Source organism: Phoenix dactylifera, chromosome 12 (assembly GCF_051530095.1).
Source record: "Phoenix dactylifera cultivar Ajwa chromosome 12, Ajwa_hap1_PhDact_Kaust_v1.1, whole genome shotgun sequence".
Taxonomy (NCBI): Eukaryota; Viridiplantae; Streptophyta; class Magnoliopsida; order Arecales; family Arecaceae; genus Phoenix; species Phoenix dactylifera.
This window is the reverse complement of record NC_143201.1, coordinates 13,458,411-13,472,715: the sequence shown is the minus strand read 5'-3', so window position 1 is coordinate 13,472,715 and position 14,305 is coordinate 13,458,411. Positions and strand designations below refer to the sequence as shown.

At 37.9% G+C, this 14,305-nt stretch overlaps 1 protein-coding gene across 4 annotated transcripts; it reads left to right on the top strand.

Annotated features, from left to right (window-relative positions):
* The first annotated feature begins 4,940 nt into the window (after positions 1–4,940).
* LOC103696958 (auxin response factor 2A-like) lies at positions 4,941–13,658 on the top strand. 4 transcript variants are annotated; one of them, XR_005513266.3, is made up of 16 exons: positions 4,996–5,569; positions 5,664–5,776; positions 5,931–6,026; positions 6,166–6,222; positions 6,343–6,498; positions 6,622–6,706; positions 7,202–7,292; positions 7,382–7,546; positions 7,731–7,850; positions 7,969–8,044; positions 8,122–8,290; positions 8,402–9,369; positions 9,921–10,111; positions 10,216–10,418; positions 11,227–11,313; positions 13,337–13,658. XR_005513266.3 is itself a non-coding variant. In XM_008778705.5 (15 exons), the coding sequence occupies exons 1-14, from the start codon at positions 5,437–5,439 to the stop codon at positions 10,391–10,393; spliced, it is 2,598 nt and encodes an 865-aa protein (XP_008776927.4). In that variant the 5' UTR covers positions 4,941–5,436; the 3' UTR covers positions 10,394–10,414; positions 11,227–11,650. The 4 variants fall into 4 exon arrangements, 2 of the variants coding, with proteins under 2 accessions (XP_008776927.4, XP_008776920.4); XR_005513265.3 differs by lacking the exon at positions 13,337–13,658 and adding an exon at positions 11,909–12,424; XM_008778705.5 differs by lacking the exon at positions 13,337–13,658 and having other exon boundaries at positions 4,941–5,569; positions 10,216–10,414; positions 11,227–11,650.
* The last annotated feature ends 647 nt before the right edge of the window (positions 13,659–14,305 follow it).

The window sequence follows — 14,305 nt, the reverse complement described above, 5'->3', positions numbered from 1 at the left end:
TAAAAATTAACTGTGGAGATTTACCTTGCCTTAGTTATATAATTGGATGATAATTGGTTGTGGCACATGTATTATGGATCCTTAAATTTTAGTAGTCTGAATTTTTTTTGCTAGTAAGAAGTTGGTTGCAAGGCTGCCAAAATATAGATTGTCCTAGAAGTGTTTGCAAGACTTGTATTCTGGGAAAGAAGCCTAGGGATGTCTTCCCTAAAAAAAAAATCTTGGAGAACTAAGAGACCGGTTGAACTCATTCATTCAGATTTATGCTCTATGAAGGTTCCTTCAATTGGTGGTAGCAGGTATTATTATTTCGTTTATTGATGATTTCGGTAGAAAGGCATGAGTTTATTTTTTGAAGCAAAAATCTGAAACTTGTGACGCATTAAAATTTTTTTTGGCTTATGTTGAAAAGCAAAGTAGGCTTTTTCTCAAAAGGTCTTGTACGGGCACTAAATACATTGTTTGTAATATTTTTTGAAGAAATATGGTATTAGTTAACTGCTAGGTACACTCCTCAACAAAATAAAGTGGTGGAAAAAAAAATATATAGAACTGTTATGGATCTGGCTAGATGTATGTTATATTGCAAAAATTTGCCTAACGATAGTTGTTACTTGTGCTATTTATGTTTTGAACAGGTGCCCTACCAGAAGCATGCAGGAAAAAACCCCATAAAAGTTTGGACTTGAAGAAAGCCTGATACTAAGCACCTAAGGATATTTAGCATATATGCCTGATGCCTTAAGGAAGAACTTGATGATAACGCAGAGAAATATATATTTTATTTTCTATAGTCATAAAATAAAGGGTTAGAAGTTGTATAATCCAAAGACTGAAAAGTGATCATTAGTCATGATGTCATTTTTGATGAGCAAGCTGCTTGGGATTAGTCCATTAAAGAGAAAAAATTATCTCAATTACCAGTGGTAGTTGATACAAATTTTGAAAGGCATGCTGAACAACATGATGTGCAGGATACTAGTGATTTGGCCCTATTGGATATAGTGTCTCCTGCACAGTCATGCAGCCGCCTGTAGTGCCAACGTCGTCTACCTTCTTGTTTGTATAATTTTGTTGTTGGTAATGATAATGATCCATCTAATGATGAAATGACTACTGCTTTATTTGTAGATTGTGATCCATTGACATTTGAGAAAGCTGTTTGTGATGGTCATTGGATTCAAGTAATGGATGAAGAAATTTATGCAATCGAAAAAAATAACACATGGGAGCTTACTACTCTTCCTAGCGATAAGAAGCCAATTAGTGTTAAATAGGTATACAAGACAAAGTTTAAGCTGAATGGAGAGATAGACCGCTTCAAGGTTTGGTTGGTAGCTAAAGGGTACAAGTAAAAACAAGGTATTGATTACTTTAAGATGTTTGCTCCCATTGCTACAGTTGATATAGTACATACGATTATTTCTCTTGCTGCCTATAATTGTTGGAGAATATTTCCAATGGATGTGAAATTTGTTTTCATAAGTGACATAATAGAAGAAAAAAATTGTACGGAACATCCGCCAGGTTGTAAAAAGAAAGGAGAAGAAAATAAAGTTTGCAAGTTGAAAAGGCCTTGTATGAATTGAAGCAAGCACCTAGAGCATGGTACATGCACATTGACTCATATTTTATTGAGCATTGATTTAGTAGATGTCCTTATGAACACACTTTATATGTTAAATCTAATTCACAAGGTGATATTGTTATTTTGTGTTTATATATAGACGATTTAATTTATACCGGCAATAATCTAAAGTTGATGACATAATTCAAGGAGGCTATGATTGCTCTATTTGAGATGACAGATATAGGTTTGATTTTCTATTTTTTTGGCATTAAGGTGGCTCAAACAGATGATGATATGTTCGCAAAAGAAGTATGCTAGTGATATTTTGAAGATATTTAAGATATAATCATGCAAGCCAATTTTAACTCTAGTTGAAGCAAGTTTGAAGCTAGTAAAAGACTGTATAGGTGACTTGGTGGATCCTACAAACTTTAAAAGATTGGGTAGATGATATTTAAAAAGTGGAAAAGTACATCGGGTTATGCTTTTCATCTTGAGTTAGAAATTTTTCTTGGTCATCAAAGAAGCAACAGATTGTCACTTTTTCTTGGTCATCAGAGTATATTGCAAGAGCAAATAGTACTACTCAAGCGGTGTGGCTGTGTAAAATACTTGGAGTGTTGAAATGTTATCAAAACATACATACAAGAATTTTTTGTGATAACAAGCTTGCAATTGCGTTGACAAAAAATCCTGTATTTTATGGTCGCAGTAAGCATATTGATATCAAGTTTCATTACATTCAAGATTTAGTAAAAGAAAAGAAGATTGTGGTTGAGTTTTGTTCACCGAAGATCAAATTGCAGATATTTTTATGAAGCCATAAAAGGAGATGATTGGTATAATCAAGTTTGAAGAACTTGATTTAACGGATGCAATGTAGAGTTAGGAAACAAGTTTAAAAAAGTATTTCTTTTGTTATTTTATTGGTTACTTTTTGGTGTTTTGTGTTGGATGTATTACATGGGATCATATGGCCTTTAATTTTCTTATTATAAAAGGACCAATATTTATAATGTTCGGATTTTTTTAATGAAAAAAAGGAGGAGTATTTTGTGCTGCCATCTTCTTCCTAAAAAATCCTCTACTATGTCTATGTGTTTTGTTTTTTAATATTTCTGTGGTCACATAATTAAATTAAATTTTAATCACCAATGGTTATTCATTGGAACAAGTTAAGCAAGCTAGAGATGGAGATAAAGCCATTGATATCCAAAGTAGTATAGATAAATGAGGAAAATGTTTGGCTGCCAGTGGCACCCTTTGAGTTGAAATTGCAAAATAGTGTGGTATGTTAGTTTATTTGTAGCTTTTTATATAAAGTGCATGAGTTCTAACGTAACAATCAGCGAGCCAAGTTTATTAATAAAATATATTAGCCTATGGTTCCATTATCGCTTTCCTATCTCTTCCCTTCTCATTCTCACATCTGCCGCACAATGTTTTGCTGCTAATTTGAATCCATAGAGGTTCTGTAGTCCCTAGCATGTCTCAGATCAAGATCCCTCTATTTCTTATTTTGTTTTTTTTTTAATTATTTTCAGTCTCCAATTGTTTTCCAAAGATTACTTATATAATTCCTATGATGTCCATCATAGGGATTATATAAGTTGCATCAATTTTGACTTTGTGTTTCCTTACAGAACTTAACAAGACTTTTTCATGAAAGTCTGCTCCTGGTGCTGCGCTATATCTTAAGAATATCTATAGCTTCTAAGCAATGGCTGGTTTGCAAGTTCTCTGCATCTCCTAACTTGGAGCTAGCATAATGATGTCCAAAGATGTCAAGCTTCATGAGAGCAACCATAATCTAGTTTATTATCCCTGATGGCAATGCAGGCAAGCGAACTACTATGTCAAAATAAATAATAATGTGAATAGTAATGGATAGAATTTAGACCACTCCTTGGCAAACAACCTTGACTTTTAGTCTTTTCCTTGATGGGGACATGATAGATGATGCATTGGTCATCATGTTGTGGTTATAGTTGGTGCTTGAAACTTAGATGACTAACTAGAAATGAATATAGAATCTGTGTACATTGCCACACATTGACTGGCACATAGCATGTGCTGAAGAAAGCAGGATTAGAATAAATCTATGATTCGTTAAGGTCGGGTTCATTGTATCTCTAGGTTTTTCTTTTTTGACTATGTTGACATGCTTGTTTTGTGCCAAGCCTTGGGTTGATTGGCTCAATGAATAAGCCTACCAGACCAGACCTACAAGTTACCTGGTTCTTATCCATAGCAATATTAGTTAGTGTAACAACCAATATAAAACACATTTTTTTTATCACAAATACATGCTTCATATTAGTCTTCTAAATACACCCTACATATCTATCTTGAACTTTTTTTTTTACTTTCAAATACATGTGAGTTCCTTAATAAGTGTTGGAAGAGAGAATAATAAAGACAGAAATGCCTTCCCTGAACTTTTAACATCTTAAATAGATAATTTCTCAATAAATTCATTACCTAGGCATGCAAATGCATTAGATGCTGCATTTCATTTCCATGAATGATTAAATTTTTACATGCACACAGTGCATATCTGTTTAATTAATCAAAAACACTTCCAATCTATATGTAGTCTTTGAGTAGTCTCTAATTTAGTGTTTTAAGTAAGAGATAACAGAAAACTAACAAAAATGAGTGCATCCAAGAAAATCAAAGTGCTTTGACCGATCGAAGATAAAATACTGTGTTGTGAGCACCAATATGAATAGTGAAGCCAAAGCCAATGTTTTGGCATTCCACGGACATATAATAACCTATTATCATAGCATCTGAACAATACATCAAACCTTTTGTCTGGTTAGAAGATATATCTACAACATTAAGTTAGAGACCAAATATGAAGGCATGGGGTTGTATCTTTTGCTCGAAAAAAAGATTCATCTTTTTTCATACTAACCCATTGCTGTATCACCTACTGTATAGATCTCAAAGTGCTTTAAGCTTCATCAATTTATCTACTTGCATAAATTTTGTAGTAAGTAGTGAGTATCATTTATCTACTTGCATAAACTTCAAAATAGTAAATTTGCGATTTCTTTTTCTAAGAAATACCACCGTCATCCAAATATCAATGCCACATGTTTCTACCCACGTCCCATAAAGATGAAAAAAAAGGAAATAGGCCCGCTTTTACTTTTATATATATATATATATATAAATATTCGAGTGAGATGCGATTATGCAATAAATAATAGGAGTAAGTTGGGGATGCAGTTATCAAAAGTACTGTTTCAATTTAAGTAGGCAACATTTCATCACGTGCGTTTTGACCTTTTAATAATTAGTATTATTATAAACTTGTTATTATCAGCTCGTTATTTAAAACCCTGCCGACTAATTCCAGGACGGTCCCCCGCGTGCCCAGCTTCAATTAAAAAAAGAAGAAGAAAAAGCGCGTTTCCAGTACCAACCGCAGAAGAATCGACCCCGGTCCGGTCGGCAGCCCTCTCCGAACGGCTCGGTCGAGAAGTCTAAAATGAATCACGGTCGAAACGGTCGCCAGAAAATTTTCGGCTCGTGGTCTGAGGCCTCGGGTTCCTGTCGTCCCCCGGCTGACCACTCTTCCCAAAGTCGGCTTAACGGCATTCGACCTCTCCCCGCGTCTCCCTGTCTACCCCTTTCCTGAGCGGGAGACAGCGAGCGAGAGAGAGGCGAGAAATCCGGAGGCTTCGAGTGAGAGATCGGAGCGTTTTCTAGGGTTTTTTGGGAATTCCGGTGAGAAATCATCGAATTAGGCCTTGTTATCGTGTCCAATCGACGGATTCGGGTTCAGGAGGCGTTTGAGCGGTGGAATTCGTTCGGTTTGGGAGCGCGGATGAGTGATCTCCGGCGGTGGCCGTGAGATGGCGTCTATGGAGGTGACGAGGGGGAACGGCAGTAATGGAAGGGGGGAGGACTTCTCCTCTGTGTGCAGCGAGTCCGGCGCCGCCGCCACGAGGACCGTGGCCTCCACCGCTACCGTAGCCGCCGGGAGAGGTAGGGGTTTCGGGCCGGAGGAGATGGGGATCCGGTTTGTCCTCTTGTAGGATTCTTGCTCATGGATTCGTTTGCTACTTCTTCTCTGTTTCAGATGCGGAGGACGCGCTTTATACTGAGCTCTGGCTCGCGTGCGCTGGGCCTCTGGTGACGATTCCTCGGGAGACGGAGAGGGTCTTCTATTTCCCCCAAGGTCATTTAGAGCAGGTAGCTCCTGTTCCTCTCGAATTCCTCTAATTTCTCCAGCTGAAGTCTTGATTTTTAGGGGATCCTCTCTTCGTATCCTCTTATTATTATTATTTTTTTGGGGATTTTTCTTCTTCTACTAAATTCGAAGTACTGGTTTCGTGTGGGGATTTAGGTGGAGGCTTCTACAAATCAGTTGGCCGACAAGCAGATGAAAATCTATGACCTGCCACCCAAAATCCTTTGCCGAGTGATCAACGTCCAGCTGAAGGTCCAACTTCTAATACACGCCCCCCCCCCCCCCCCCCCCCCCCCCTTCTTTTTTTGCAAGAGAATTAGGGTTTCTCAGGTTTTTTTTTTTTTTTTTTTGTCTCTCCTTTAATTGAGCTTTCTTATATCGTGTTGGACAGGCTGAGCCAGAGACGGATGAGGTCTTTGCTCAGGTGACGCTGCTCCCCGAGGCAAATGTAAGAGTTTGACATCTCAGTGCTTTCATAGACCTTGTTTTGGCATCTTTTTGGGTTGGAGCTGTGGAAAAGGGGGTACTTTTGTGAAATTTTTTTCGTATCATGTGCTGTTTTTGTCAGCAAGATGAGAACGCAGTGGAGAAGGAGACTTTGCCACCTCCACCACCTAGGCCTCATGTGCACTCATTCTGCAAGACTTTGACTGCATCTGACACAAGCACCCACGGCGGGTTCTCTGTTTTAAGGAGGCATGCAGACGAATGCCTCCCTCCATTGGTGAGGATGTGAAAACCTTGCTGCAGTCCTTTACTTTTGTTGTTTCTTAATTAAGTTTTATTTTTTGTGTTAGGTCTTTTCAAAGTTGTTTGATTTGTTCTATTCTTTATCTTTTTCCATTAGGATATGCGCTTGCAACCTCCAACACAGGAGCTGATGGCAAAGGATTTGCATGGGGTTGAATGGCGCTTCCGCCACATCTTTCGTGGTAATTACTATTGTCACTTAAGTCTTTAAAATTCTGGCTATTTAGTGTGTTGGAGTGAGATTGAGATACCTTTTAGCGTGGGGGTGCTTTGGGATATAATATGTGTGTCACCATGCTTTTCTAGAGATTTTCCCCAAGATTTCGGGGATCAACCATTTCCTTAGGTTGTGGGGACATGTTATTATGATATTGGAGACAAGACATCAATACGGGATTCATGTAAGAACATTTCTTTTGTTGAAACATTAAGAGTCATGGAGCTACAGCAATTTCATGGTGATATTTTATTATGGTAATAGAGTGCGAATGCACGGTTTGAGTGCTGGCCTTGCATGAGCTGGTAAATGGCTGAGTCAAGCTGTTTGGTTTTAAGGAAAGCCTTGTCACATTCCTTTTTGTTAAAATTGTCATGCTGTTATGCTACATAGACTACTTAAATCTTATCGGTTAGTTTCCTTTTTTACTTAATCATGACTGAGGTGCATATAATCTTAGGTCAACCAAGAAGACATCTGCTTCAGAGTGGATGGAGTGTCTTTGTTAGTTCCAAAAGGCTCGTTGCTGGGGATGCTTTTATCTTTCTAAGGTAACCTATTGTTCTCATATGTGAATGTCGATGACAATATCTTATAATTGGTCATAAATTTGGCACTGAATTGTTTGTGTTGCTCTTAGGGGAGAATATGGGGAACTACGTGTCGGGGTGAGGAGGGCTATGAGACAACAAGCAAATGTTCCATCTTCAGTCATATCTAGCCACAGTATGCACCTTGGTGTGCTTGCTACAGCATGGCATGCTGTAACAACTGGAACCATGTTCACTGTTTACTACAAACCAAGGTGTGATCTGTATGCTTCATCTGCTTTGTATGTTATGTTGATTCTAATATGGAAAACAAATTGTGTCGCTGCTAAATATTGAATGACAAAATGGACACTTATCTGTGAGTTTGAATTTCTTTGACATTATCCTTGTCATTGTTATCATTGGTGTTTCAACTGATGACTGAGTCCCACAAAACAGGACAAGCCCATCTGAGTTCATTATTCCTTATGATCAATACATGGAATCTCTCAAGAACATCTATTCTATAGGGATGAGATTCAAGATGAGGTTTGAAGGTGAAGAGGCCCCAGAGCAGAGGTATCATCACTTTTTGTACCCTGGCACTTGATGCCACTGAACTTATGTTATGTCTTCCAAGTTACTGGAGCTTTTGATCATTTATCTCTTAGCTAATTTCTGCATCTCTGTCTGGCAGATTTACTGGCACCATAGTTGGCATAGGAGATGTTGACTCCAACAGCTGGCCTGGATCAAAATGGAGATGCCTGAAGGTAATATCAAAAACCATATTCTTCATATCTCAGAGTTCTCAAGCATGTTGATATGGATGATTCTTTTGGAATTTTAGGTGCGGTGGGATGAGACCTCATTTGTTCCTCGTCCAGAGAGAGTTTCTCCTTGGAACATAGAACCTGCTCTGGCTCCTCCATTGAACCCCCTTCCAACACCTAGGACAAAAAGGCCTCGACCAAATGCCATGCCCTCCTCACCTGATTCATCTGTTCTTACAAAGGAAGGTAACAACATAATTATTGAAACTTAAGTTATAAATCAAAATAATTGACTCCCGATGATTATTCTATTGTCTTATTGTTGATGCAACATTTTTTTAATGCTAATATTTTTAGGTGCAAACAAAGTCACTGCAGACCCTTCGCAAGTTCGTGGAGTTCCAAGGGTCTTGCAAGGCCAAGAAAACATGACCTTGAGAAGTAACTTAAGTGACAGTAATGATTCAGACACTGTTCAGAAGCCCCTCATGTGGCCTTCATCCCTTGACGAAGACAAAAATGATGATTCTTATCAGAGAAGGTTGGGTTCAGACAACTGGATGCAAATTAATAGGCATGAACCTACCTACAAGGACATGCTATCTGGATTTCGACCTTTTGGTGACATGCGTGGATGTGGTAAACATTTTATTGAACAAATGTCAACTGGTACAAATCGATTGAAGAACTATTTTCAAGACCAGGAAGGCAATGTTAACTTGCTTTTGGACCAGTATTCTTTGATGCCTTCAAACCCTACCTTCAATATGGAGTCAACACTCAGAATGCCAACACATTTTGGCGATTTACCGTATCAGGAAGCTCAAAATGTTACATATGGTGGATTGGAAGATTATTGTCTAGTGCAAGGTCGTAGGGTCGAACAAAATCTTCCAAATTGGCCAGCTCATCTACAGTCAACTTCACAAAGTGAAAACATTGCACGTCAGAGGGTGGTTAAACCTCAACCTTCGGTAGCAGCCCAGAATGAAATAACAAGACCTAAAGAAAGTGGCAATTGCAAGCTCTTTGGTTTTCATCTCAACAGCACTCCTGCTCCATCTGACCATGTAATGAGATCTGAACATTCAACGCCTCAGCCGAATGCCACCAATGACAGTGTGTCACATACTCAACCTACAGTAGCACAGAACCAATCTCAAGCTTTAGAAGGTGACCGCCATTCTAAGTTGCCCAGTGGTACAAAATTAGTCACTACTGCTCCAGCAGCAACTGAGCATGAGATGTATCATCAGCATTGCCCGCAGACTGCTAAAGAAGTTCAGAGCAAGCTTCAGGGCGGCTCAAGTAGGAGCTGCACAAAGGTTTTCTCTCATTATTTATGCTTTATTCAAACCAAATGCATATCTTTCTATGTTTGTATATATTATATTTGCATTTATATATTTCGCTGTTGTGCTTCTTTTGGTGTTATTTTTTAATGGATGACATACAACTTTGGTGAAAGACTGTTGGTAGAAGTTGGATATTACATTTTTTATCTAAATATTACAAACTATGAGATGATGATTATCATGCTTTTTTTCTACTCAAGTACAATGCTCCTTGTTCCTTACAAAAGAAGTCCCTACTTTCTTCACTTAGATTTTTTTGTGCCATTTGTTATGTTCTTTTTTCTTTTTTGTTAATTCTGTTAACCTATTTGTCAGTATATTTTTATCCATTATCAACACTTCCACTTCAATTTGGCATTCATGTGAGCATTGATCATCTGTCAAAATTTTAGAAAATTATCTGGTAGCTTTTGATATCCTAAAAGCTGTATTCTTTCCCTGCTTATTTTCTTCTAGTTTAAGAATCTTGGGATTAATCTGCTTTACCTCTATGATAAACAAACTGACAAATTTCATTCCAGGTCCACAAACAAGGAATTGCACTTGGAAGGTCTGTGGACCTTGCAAAGTTCAATTGCTATGATGAACTGATTGCAGAATTAGATCAGATGTTCGAATTTGAGGGTGAATTGGTGGCTCCAAACAAAAATTGGCTGATTGTATATACTGATGATGAGGGTGATATGATGCTTGTGGGAGATGACCCCTGGCTGTAAGCACTCATCTTGTTTCACGTTTAATTAGTTATTTGAAGATTAGTGCATGTCTTGAGGACTCATGCACATAATGCTAACTGGAGTATTCTTGTGTAAGCAGAGAATTCTGTAGTATGGCCCGCAAGATTTATATATACACAAGAGACGAGGTTCAGAACATGAATCCAGGAACCCTAAACCCAAGAGTTGAAGGGATTGCAACGGTTATGGGAGGAAATACAGCTGCAAAAGAAAAAAAAGACCCTTTGCCTGCATCAACAGCTAACCCAGAGAACTGACAGAGCTACCTCCTGGAATTGGTAGGTAAGTGCTTCATTTTCCTTTTTCTTTTTTCTTTTCCCTTCTTTACACTGCTCATCTTCTCCATCTCCTTTGCCAAAGTGTTTGGTGGTAATGAGATCCTTCTGAAAAAGATGCACAATGAACTCTATTCATTATTCATAACTAGAAAAATGCATTTTTACATGTAATTCTCAGGAAACTTAATCCTCTTGCTATGTTAAACCGAATCAGGATCTTTTCTCAGGGACATGTCTTTTCAAATTATATTGCTGACTTTGGCTGTTTCAAGATTCTGTTTGAAGATTACAGAATTAAAGCAAGTAATGAATTAGAAACTTAGGTAGAAATGCTATAATCAGCAAGATTTTCACTGCAGCCATTTGTTTTCTTTTTGTTCTTTTTGGAAGATTTTGTTCTTTAGGCACATCTAATATATAAAATTTATTGTTAAGCCAAAACTCCTGACTGCCGCATCATTTATGAGTTTCCATGTTGGTCATCTGTCCCCATGCCGCTATAACTGTTACCATCAAAAAATAAATACACATCATTTACTAAAGTTTTTCACTGTGGGAGACGAACAAAAAAGGTGCACCTCCCAAATTTTGAAGTTTATCTATCAAATTACATGAATAGTAAAAAATCTTCAATCAGATTGGAGGATCACAATAATGCATACTATTTCTCATATGCATTACATGTGCCACACTCTAGGCTGATGATAATGATAGGGCACATGGAAACAGATTCTTCTGTTATTTGTATCTTTCCTTTGAGAGATTAAACAGAAAGGGACTCATCTTTTCATCCTTCTTTTGTCTTTTTGTAGGTTTTTGAAACAGAGGTCAGGGAAAGAGAAGGATTCATGGAAAGCTTTTTCTTTGGTGGGGTCTAGCCGAATTACTTTATGTCACGAGTAAGCCCTATGCTATCTTAGGCTAGGAGCCTTCTTTATCTATTATGGTTTTGAATGTGTTGTAATTTTCACCCTCGAGAGTTGTCTGTATGTTTTCTCCTTGCCTCGTACTGTTTAAAAGGATAAAGCAGCCACCCTTATTTCCTGATCTGCCTTGTAAATATCTCCTTTCAGTTGTCTCATTGTTAATTTTATTCTGTTGACCTAATGGTTCCTTGTCCTTAATTCAGACTGCAGAGATCTTGTTACACGCACCTTATGTATCTTCTTTTCTCCAACACTTGCCTCATAATTCAAAAATTTAGTAGTGATATGGAAACGCACAGCTATTAGATAATGTGTTGCATTGTTGTCTTTGCGTACATCTGCCTGTCTTGACCTCTTTTCTGAATGCTGTTCCTTGTGTTACTGGCAACAAGGCTTTGTTTGCCAGCAGAATGTCTTCTTAATGGTGAATTTGATTTTAGAATTTGCACAGGGAAATGGTTAAATAGAAGATTATGTGAACCGAACCGACTCGATATAAACAGTACTCCATGCACCCACATTTTAACAGCTAAACACATCGTCCTGTCACTGACTCGCTGACTTGTAGGTGTGGAGTTGGTGTTTTGAGATGTTGGCTTCTGAGTTAGCTCACTGGTGTAGTTACAGTGGAATCACAGAATCTCTGCTGGACATGACGAATGTTTGAGATCGTGATTTAGAATTCAATATTTGTGATCAGATGGTTATGCACAAGAATTAACTTGGTCAAAACAACTCAGAAACGTGGATCAAGTTATAACCTATTTTGACTGGAAACATATTATGGTTTTGCATCAATCCTGATACCCTTAAACCGCCAAGTTGGAGAGAGGATTCTAAGTTCCAATGACCAAAAGGAAGGCGAGATTGGTGATGTTCCAGAAGGAAAATGAATCAAAGTGGACGTGTAAAGTTCTCTGGGCTTATAAACTTCTGGCTTTTGGCAAATTAGTATTCTACCATCCCTATTTATCATATGAACTCCTGTGTGTGACACTAATCTGCTCATGCGGTGTGTGAGGGAATATATGGTTCGCTTGTAATGGTCTCCACCTTATATTATAAAACGAATGATTCATGTTAACTGATGTTTTGAGCTACTTGATATTAAGAGTTTTCTGTATACTAGGTTTAACAAATTTTTTCCCTACCTATTAACTTTTTTTATAATAGAGTAATATGTGTTTGTTGGATAGGAAAGCATTGGCATTTAAATGTTATTCTATAATCTTCATTGTCCTTTTCTAAGGCACCCATCATCTAATCATCAATTGGGTTCTTTAATAATTTATTGTTAAGAGATATTAGGATTACGATTCTCATTTACGGTTGCATCTTTATGAAAAGCTTGTCATAATAATGAAAAAAAGGTATTTAGTTTTTTGTGTATTAAGAAAATTCACATATTTGTATATATTCCATTAAAGACAATCCAGATTTGATCAGGGCCTGATGGAGTGAATGTTTGATCCTATGGTAATTCAAATCTTTCTTAATTGGGGGCAAGAGGTACTTTATTTTCTCCATTTATTTATAACACGGTACACCGCTATTGCGTCAAAGTATAACTTTTTGAGGGTGGGAAATGGGGGAATAAAATGTTAAGAGAGGAGCTAAAACTGAAAAAGCCTTCGTGTCATGCTTTGTCCAAATCCCTTGGACAGCCAGCCATGATACTGTATTAAAGTTCAAATTTTGTGGCCTACTTACTATGTACAAACATCAAAGCAAAACTGATTCACCAACCGAAATTGCAAAACGCGAGCGACCTAGGATCAAAATCAGACAAGTTTTGTCCAACCCTTATGACATGATTTCGGCCGATCTGATCCATGCCGATTAAGTTTCGACTTGGATTTTTAAGGATCATGGCTAAATTTCATGATTGAAGTGTTGTTTGGGCATCCATGGAAAGGTTATGATGTGCCTAGAATGTTGAATCTCAAAAGTCTTTATCACTCATTGCCCATATCCTCATTGACCTAAATTTCAACAGGTACCTTTTATGCATCAGGACACATGGGTGCAAAAGAAAGGCAAGCACAGCCACAGTGCATAAAGGGCTCTTTATATGATAGGGCAAACAGTTCAACATGATTGTAGAGGAATATGGTGGGAGGACTTGCAGCTGAGGCTCCGACGTAGGCAGGAATCCTGAGGAGGGCCCCTTATATTAGAGAAGGGCATTGATTTATGGTCCTTTTTCTTATGTAGCAATATGGCCCTCTAATCAACAGTAGAAGCTGCGGAAAGCTGCTTTCTTTTTTGGTTGGCTGTAGCAACAGCAAGGCATCAAGCATTGGACCTTTTTTTTCTCCTTTTCTTTTCTTTGGGTTTCCATTGGTCCTTGATGAATCTTTTTACCATTATTTATGCTTTATAGATCGTGGACCAGGATGCGGACTTATGTTCGACATTCTTGTTCTTAGACCTAAAAAAATAGAGGGGAAAGTTAGGGGTCCACTACAATGATGCCTAATTAAGGGATGACTTAGTTTGTCTAATTTCAAACTGGTGCTAACCCATCTATACTGCAAGGGCCCCACCTGGCATTCGTTTTATCTCCATTTTGGGAACCGGATTGCCGAGTCCTCCCACACTTGTCTCGTTTGAGAGTTTGAACAGCTTCACATTTTGGATAGGTGAGGATGATCTTGCTTCGAGTGTATTTTCTCTGGACATCCTGTCTGACTTAGGCTTCATTTGCAAAGCTTTTGATTTCAAAATCCATTTCGTCGTCCAGTAGCTACAACAGTCTTTTTGATCGGTACCGTAGTAGCTCTTTGGTTAGGTATTGGAGCAACATTACCTATTGATAAATCCCTAACTTTAGGTCTTTTGCAATTTGATAGGCTAGAAAATACTTTCTGGCCCTCCTAGCACTTTTGGATGGTATAGTGATGTTTGATAAAAAAATCGAGAAGTTGTTTTAGCTTTTCTAAAAAACTAAAAAGTCTATTTGAGA